This window comes from Tachysurus vachellii, chromosome 18, assembly GCF_030014155.1.
Source record: "Tachysurus vachellii isolate PV-2020 chromosome 18, HZAU_Pvac_v1, whole genome shotgun sequence".
NCBI lineage: Eukaryota > Metazoa > Chordata > Actinopteri > Siluriformes > Bagridae > Tachysurus > Tachysurus vachellii.
This window is the reverse complement of record NC_083477.1, coordinates 22,161,898-22,169,397: the sequence shown is the minus strand read 5'-3', so window position 1 is coordinate 22,169,397 and position 7,500 is coordinate 22,161,898. Positions and strand designations below refer to the sequence as shown.

Below are 7,500 nucleotides of genomic sequence, written 5' to 3'. Positions count from 1 at the left end.
TCCAGATCTACACTGTAGTTGTGTTTTATTTTTTTTAACCTAAACCAGTTTCTAGGTGACAAACTCACACACTTACATATTTGATATTTAAGAAGAGGTTTAAAGCCAAAAGGGTGTGGAGTGTGAGGCACATGTCAGTTTGTGCTTCAGTCGATTAAAGAGGAACCAGGTTTAAATAAATAAATGAATTAAAAACTGTCACGACTAAAAACAAACAAACACCCAGACTATAATAACAGAAGTTAACTCACCCGTCTCCGACCACCACACACTTTATCGCCTGCATTTTCTCTCTACTCTGAGACTGAGGAGCCGCGGGGATGAAAACTGCACAGTGAAGGTATGATACAGGAAGCCTGTGTGTGTGTGTGTGTGTGTGTGTGTGTGTGTGTGTGTGTGTGTGTGTGTGTGTGTGTATAGAGTTGTCAGTGTTTCCCCTCCTCTCTATGAGGTTGTGAGCGTGCCCGGTCTTGCGCGTGCGCGTGTGTGAACACACTTCTGCAAATAGCTTCTGAACTGATCTGAGAACAGCAGAATCACAATAATCACAATAATCACAACAATCACAACAATCACAACAATCACAACAATCACAACAATCACGTGCTCTTGTATTAATCCCATAAAATACTTTAATACATTAAATCCGTCTCTTTATCTACTTTACTAATAACTTTTTTTTTCCTGATGTTCATCTGATCTGCAATAAAACAGCAATAACAGATGATTAGTGCTTTATATGATGGTGTGTGTGTCTTTGTGTGTATTTGAGTGTGTGTGTGCTTGTGTGTCTTTGTGTGTATGCAAATGTATATTTTTGTGTGTTTGTGTTTGTTTGTGTGTGTATGTGTGTTTGTGTATGTGTGTGTGTGTCTTTGTGTGTATTTGAATGTATCTTTGTGTGTGTGAATGTTTGTGTGTTTGTTTGTGTCTTTGTATGTTTGTGTGTGTATATGTGTGTGAATGTCTGTGTGTGTTTGTGTGTGTGTTTGTGTGAATGTCTGAGTGTGAATGTTTGTGTGTGTGTGTTTGTCTGTGTGTTTGTGTGTGATTGTGTGTGTGTGAATGTTTTTGTGAGTGTGTGTGTGTGAATGTTTGTGTGTGTGTTTGTGTGTGAGTGCGAATTTTTGTGTGTGAATGTTTGTGTGTGTGTGTGTGTGTGTGTGAATGTTTGTGTGTGTGAATGTTTTTGTGAGTGTGTGTGTTTGTGTGTGAATGTTTGTGTGTGTGTTTGTGTGTGTTTGTGTGTGTGATTTACTCATTAATGAATCAACAGATGAATAAACACATTTTAATAAATACACTTCTTTTATTTCCACCTTTTACACACTAACTTTCGGCTCAAAGTGCAAATAAAACAGTAATAAAGTAATCAAGACAAAACAGTATTAAATTGGGAAAAGTGGAAAACTGAGCTCTAAACAAACAAACAAACAAACAAACAAACAAACAAACAAACATCCCTAATAAATGACAGTTAAAGACAGAAACACTTCAGTGCAGTAGAATGAACGCAGACTGCAGCTTTCTATCACAGTTCCTGTGACCGGATGTGTGGGCGTGGTCACGTGACGTGCTCAGGTGCATTGCAGTTCCAGTTCAGGCCACTAGAGAGTAACATTTATACACACACGACATTCAGATACACAAGAGATAGAGGGACAGAGAGAGAGATAGAGAGAGAGAGAGAGAGAGAGAGAGAGCAATTGTTCTTCACTCATCCTCTGTTATGTGCAGTGAAATGAGCTGAAAGGTGTTTGGAGGATTTTACACTGAATTACACAAATGAAGGTAAGGAATAAATTGTATTTTGCGTGTCAGTGAATTGATTTTGTTTTATGACGATATGATTCTTTATTGTCAGAACATGTCTGAAATTTTTATTGCATCACAGTATATTTTCTGTTACACACAAACATTTTATTTAAAGCAGTTGAAGGAATATGTTCACTATTTAAAATGTTTTATTGTGTGTGTCTGTGTGTGTGTGTGTGTGTGTGTGTGTGTGTGTGTGAGAGAGAGAGAGAGAGAGAGAGAAAGAGAAATTAGTAGAAGATTAATTTTCTCTATATGAATGATAACAAATTTATATCTTACTTCATATAGACAATGACACACACACAGACACACACACACACACGTGTATAAATCTGCAATTATTATACAGGTATGTTAATGTTAAAAGTGTTAATGTAAAGTGTTAGTGTATTAAAAGTGTTAATATAAAATCAGTACAATTTTATTCACTTTTCATTTAAAGATTCATAATTAAATAAACAGATCTGATGAACAATGAAATAATCAACAGCATTATTGTGAAATCTAAAGTAATCTCCAGGAGAAAAACAATAGGTTTGTTTGTATACACACACACACACAGAGTAAAGGTCTGTAATGAATATATGAAGGTCTTTGTTTCTCTGCAGTCTCCATCTTACACAAGCAGCATGGACTCGATGAGAAAGGACAGTTTCCTGTGGGGTAAAGGTACAGAGTCACAACACTGCACATTACTGTACATGAGCCTTTATTTCATTTTATTATTAACAGTAATTATGGAGTGAGCTGTGAAGCAGCACACAGACAGAACACACACATGCATGTGGGATTATTTTAAAGATTTTTTAAATGAAGTTCATAAGAAGATTTTTTTGAGACTTTAGAGGGTTGAAAATGAAATCTGTGTGGATCTGAAACACACTCAGAGGATGTGAAAAGTTACAGCTTCGTTATTAATGTAGAGCGTGCAGGAGCGAGTTCCTCAAGATTATTTATATCACATTTACATAGGGGGCACAAACTTTTGACACCGATAAAATGCTGCCATTTTAACTAGTCTCTAATGATCCATAACATGATCAGAGCCGTGACCTACCAGGAGGAGGGAATGATTTCTGAACCTCAGATCCTTCTTCACCCCGTGAGCTCATTTCCTCTACAGACTCCTGATAAACATCTTCACTCCCTTCTTTCTTCTTCAGGCCGTATTTTTTTATCCCTGAGTTTTGTCAGTGTTTAGAGTAGAGTGAGTTTGGAGACAGTGGTTTAGATGTTACTCAGGGAGGTGATGTTAATGATCTGATTGTGGAGAAACTCCACCGAAGCAGCTGCAGCAACCAGCAACCTTCCTCACAGAAACCCTGATGTGAAGCTCTGACTTCTAACACATTGACCAGTTTACTGAACACCTGGAGAATTTTAAATGGCCTTGACTGTTGGTTCTACTCAGAACCTCAGACGTTTCATGTGTTTATTGATGTTTAAAGTGAAGTATGAAGATGTGGAGTGAAGAGTGAGATATTTTCTTTCTTTGTAGCTCCATCAGCTTTCAGTCAGACGGAGAAGAAGCCGGTGGAAACCATCACAATGCAGAAGAACAACATCCTCGATGATATTCAGGTAGTTCTCATCACACACACACACACACACACACACATACACACACACACACACACACACACTACCTGTACTCTTGACTAATCACATTTCCATACTGTCTCTCACAGAAGCTCCGGCTGGAGATTGAGAACGTTATGAGTGAAATCCACACCATGGAGTCCAATGAGGAGAAGTGAGTCACAGTTTGGGTTCACCAGCACGAAATCACACGTGTTTCATCAGACAAGCTTTTTAGATAATTATACCATCAGTCATCATTTCTCACACCCTTTAAGAAAAAAGGGTTCTTCAGAGGTTCTTTTGATTATATATTCTATATAATAACCTGCAACATAGTAGAACATCTTTGGGTAGCTAAAGGTTCTGAGTTGCTCTGATTCATGTTCACTGTGTTCTCTGTCCAGCACTAACAGTGGTTCTGTACAGTTTTCAGCTCTGCCTCAGTGGGAATCTAGAACATTCTATTTAGAACCTAAAGCAGTGTTAGAAAGAGTTCCAACTGTCATCTTAATTGGGGACTAAGAACCCTTAATAATCCAGCGATCTCTTAAAAGAACCCTTGTTTTCTTAGAGTGTACTCGCTGAGACCTTTAGTGTGCAGAACTTCTCTGAGAACTCTTTATGGAAGTGAAGAGCTATGATGATCCAGTGAACCCTCACAGAACCCGTGAACACATCAGTTGGGTTTGATCTCATGCTGGAATGTCAAGGTTCCAGCTGAAATGTTCTTGAGCAAAACTGAAAAAAAAATGTTAGAAATCAGGAAGGAAATGTTAGAGTTAACTTTAGTATACATTTATTATTCAGTCCTCTCACATCAGTCAGGGTGTGTTATTCTCAGCGTACCACATCACAGAACCGAGAAGAGAACTGAGGAACCGGAAAAAATGAAGCGTTACATTTTCAGTGTAACAGTGACGGTCATGACCAAAAGTGCTCCATTACCAGGAAACACCACACAGTGACACAGACCACTGCTCTGTGTGTGTGTGTGTGTGTGTGTGTGTGGGTGAGTGTGTGTGTGTGGGTGAGTGTTTCCTGTTTTATCAGCACACTAGAGCATTAATGAGAAGCGGAACCTGTAAAATGTGCAGATGTCCAAAACACTGCTTAATGTATAAATCAATGATGTCATCAGAAGTCAAAAAGAATAAAGTGATGATCATTTTGTGTCTTTATCTCTGCCGCTTTGATCTTTTCCCCATCAGTAAGAACATCATCATGAGCAGAATGTTCCTCTGTGGCAAGAAGAAGTTCAACATGGACCCCATGAAGGTGAGCGCTGTTTATTTATTTATTTATTTTGAGCAAATCAAAAGGAATGATTTAAGGCAGAAGAATAAAGATTGAAGTTCAACACAGGATAGAGATGAGGTTAAAGACCAGATATAGGACAGAGGTAAAAAAGAAAGCTTGAAGGAGAGAAAAGAACCACATCCTGTGAAAGAGAAGAACAGATGCAGTGATGTGAAGTGACGCCTACAGCAGATCTCACCAGTGATGGACCAGAAACTCACTGAAGCTCAAAGACAAAGTTCTGCTGAGATCAGAGCTGTTTAACACCAAGTGGAACAAATGAGCAGAAAAAATATCATTCATTACAGCCTCAATCAGGATTAAAACATACTACAAGTTTATTACATTAGATTAGATTAGATTAGATTAGATTACATTACATTACATTACATTACATTAGATTACATTAAATGTTTTTATATTTCACCTTCTGTTTAAAGATATTTATTTATTAATATCAGTAACACAGGAGTGACATAGACATGACATTGGTGTTATGAGATGTTATAACCCTTTGACATAGTGTTATTCTGTCTGTAACAGATCCTGTGAAAGGGTATAAAAGTGGCTTAACATTTTATTTCTTATGAAGCCAAATACATTTATTATGATGCTTAGAGCTTATAACCACTTTTGTATGTTAATGTGTGTGTGTGTGTGTGTGTGTGTGTGTGTGTGTGTGTGTGTGTGTGTGTGTGTGTGTGTTGTAGGGGATTCAGTACTTGTTAGATAATGACCTGTTGGACGAAACTCCAGAAGCAGTGGCTGAGTTTCTGTATAAAGAGGACGGACTCAACAAAACAGCCATCGGAATCTTCCTCGGAGAAAGGCAGGATTTTACATCCCTCTCTCTTCACCTTCTTCTGTTATTCTTCTGTTATTCTGTCACTATTCTTTGTGTTCTTTCTGAGGAACTCACTCAGATCCTCCTCAGTTCTCTACAAGAACACGTTAAAGCTTGATTTGGTTTGAATGATTTTGTAATCTTCTGATTGTGACTGATTTCAGGGAGGAGTTCTACCTGCAGATCCTGAAAGCCTTTGTAGATCTTCACGAGTTCTCAGACCTGAACCTGGTGCAGGCTTTGAGGTACGTGAAGATCTTTTTCAAACTGGATCTGACAGACTGTGATCACGTCACAAGGTCACATTCACCTGTGTTCAGATTCACTTCCGTCTTATATGATGAAGCAGGTAGACACGACTGAAACACAGTTATTGTGTTTAAAAGGATGTCTTTGTAGCTTTTCCTGGATTTGAGTCCTTCAGGAAGTTCAGATGGCACTTTCGTAGTTCAGGAACATTTTTTCTGGTGTTTGTTTTTGCAGGCAGTTTTTGTGGAGTTTCCGTCTCCCAGGTGAGGCTCAGAAGATTGATCGCATGATGGAGGCATTCGCTCAGAGATACTGCATCTGCAACACCGGGGTCTTTCAGTCCACAGGTACAAGAACATCATCAGGAACTTGGAACCTCACCAGAAAAAAAACACCTCACCAGCACTCAGTGTTGCACAGATTACAGTCAGGGGGCGGAGTCAGGGGTGTTTCTTTCAAAATGTCACATGGTTTATTCATAAATATAATTTTCATTGATCAGAAGAATCAAAACTCTGTATTAAAAGGTTTGTACAGAAAGCTGAAGAGCTGAGGTTCAATTCTCAGACACCCTTCTGGTCATGAGCACAGAAGCTTAACATCTCAGAGCTCACCAACATTTATGTGTAAAAAAAAAAAGCAAGCAAATAAAGCTGTGTATCGATCACCTTGTAGAACCCTACAGTGTAGAACCTTCATCAGAGCTCCACAGCAGGACACAGAATAAATCCTGAACATCTTTCTCTTTTTGTAAATAAAGCAGGAGGATCTACAGTAAGATCATTAAGATCTTTAACTCTCACCAGCTGAGGATCTTCTTCCATGTAGCACATTTTCACACACAGTTAACACAAACACGTTCTACACAACTGAACTGAAGTATGTACTGAATGTTGTGTAGAGATGGATGTTGAACCCTTGTGTTTGTGTGTCTTCTGGTCACAGACTCGTGTTATATTCTGTCCTTCGCCATCATCATGCTGAACACCAGCCTGCACAACCCCAACGTCAAGGAGAAAACAACTCTAGAGCGCTTCATCAGCATGAACCGAGGAATTAATCATGGAGGAGATCTTCCCAGTGACCTTCTGACGGTGAGGAACAGTTAAGAGTTCCCTAACCAGAGAACCAGAAGGAACCTGTGTCTGTTTTTAATCCTCTGTGTCTTCTGTTTATTTTGTAGAAACTGTACGAGAGCATCAGGAGCGAACCGTTTAAGATCCCAGAGGACGACGGGAACGATCTCACACACACCTTCTTTAATCCTGACCGAGAGGGATGGCTGCTTAAAGAGGGTGAGAGACATGTCTACAGCTTCTCTGTCCTTTATTCACACACACACACACACACACACACACACACACACACACACACACACGCTCTTTTTAAATAAAGACTTTTTATTTAACCTAGTTTTAGATTTAGGAATCACTGATGTTGGGATTAGCTTTTATTTTATACTTTTTATTTTTGTACAATCTTGTAAGAAGATATTTGTGTTTGAACTTCTTTCATTTATTTATTTATTTATTTATTTATTTATTTATTTATTTATTTATTAAATTCACACCAGAGGATTACATATAACAGAGGTCTAATATTTACTGTCACACACTAACTCTCCCGTCCTCTAGGGGGCAGAGTGAAGACCTGGAAGAGAAGGTGGTTTATTCTGACAGACAGCTGCCTGTATTACTTTCAGTACACCACTG

General features: G+C 38.7%; 3 protein-coding genes across 3 annotated transcripts in view; 2 read left to right on the top strand and 1 right to left on the bottom strand.

Annotated features, from left to right (window-relative positions):
* Positions 1 to 409, bottom strand: part of rac2 (Rac family small GTPase 2) — an 11,296-nt gene extending 10,887 nt beyond the window's left edge. The window contains exon 1 of the mRNA XM_060893249.1: positions 252 to 409. Coding sequence (XP_060749232.1) covers positions 252 to 286 — 35 coding nt within the window. The 5' untranslated portion in view covers positions 287 to 409. The remainder of the gene's footprint in view (positions 1 to 251) is intronic.
* sgsm3 (small G protein signaling modulator 3) overlaps positions 1 to 7,500 on the top strand; it is a 234,304-nt gene that overhangs the window by 100,135 nt on the left and 126,669 nt on the right. The gene's annotated exons all lie outside the window — the stretch shown is intronic.
* LOC132861694 (cytohesin-2-like) overlaps positions 1,665 to 7,500 on the top strand; it is an 8,201-nt gene continuing 2,365 nt past the window's right edge. The window contains exons 1-11 of the mRNA XM_060893248.1: positions 1,665 to 1,791; positions 2,427 to 2,487; positions 3,317 to 3,399; positions 3,507 to 3,571; positions 4,608 to 4,674; positions 5,406 to 5,524; positions 5,704 to 5,784; positions 6,023 to 6,135; positions 6,734 to 6,882; positions 6,972 to 7,083; positions 7,423 to 7,499. Coding sequence (XP_060749231.1) covers positions 1,786 to 1,791; positions 2,427 to 2,487; positions 3,317 to 3,399; positions 3,507 to 3,571; positions 4,608 to 4,674; positions 5,406 to 5,524; positions 5,704 to 5,784; positions 6,023 to 6,135; positions 6,734 to 6,882; positions 6,972 to 7,083; positions 7,423 to 7,499 — 933 coding nt within the window. The 5' untranslated portion in view covers positions 1,665 to 1,785. The remainder of the gene's footprint in view (positions 1,792 to 2,426; positions 2,488 to 3,316; positions 3,400 to 3,506; positions 3,572 to 4,607; positions 4,675 to 5,405; positions 5,525 to 5,703; positions 5,785 to 6,022; positions 6,136 to 6,733; positions 6,883 to 6,971; positions 7,084 to 7,422; position 7,500) is intronic.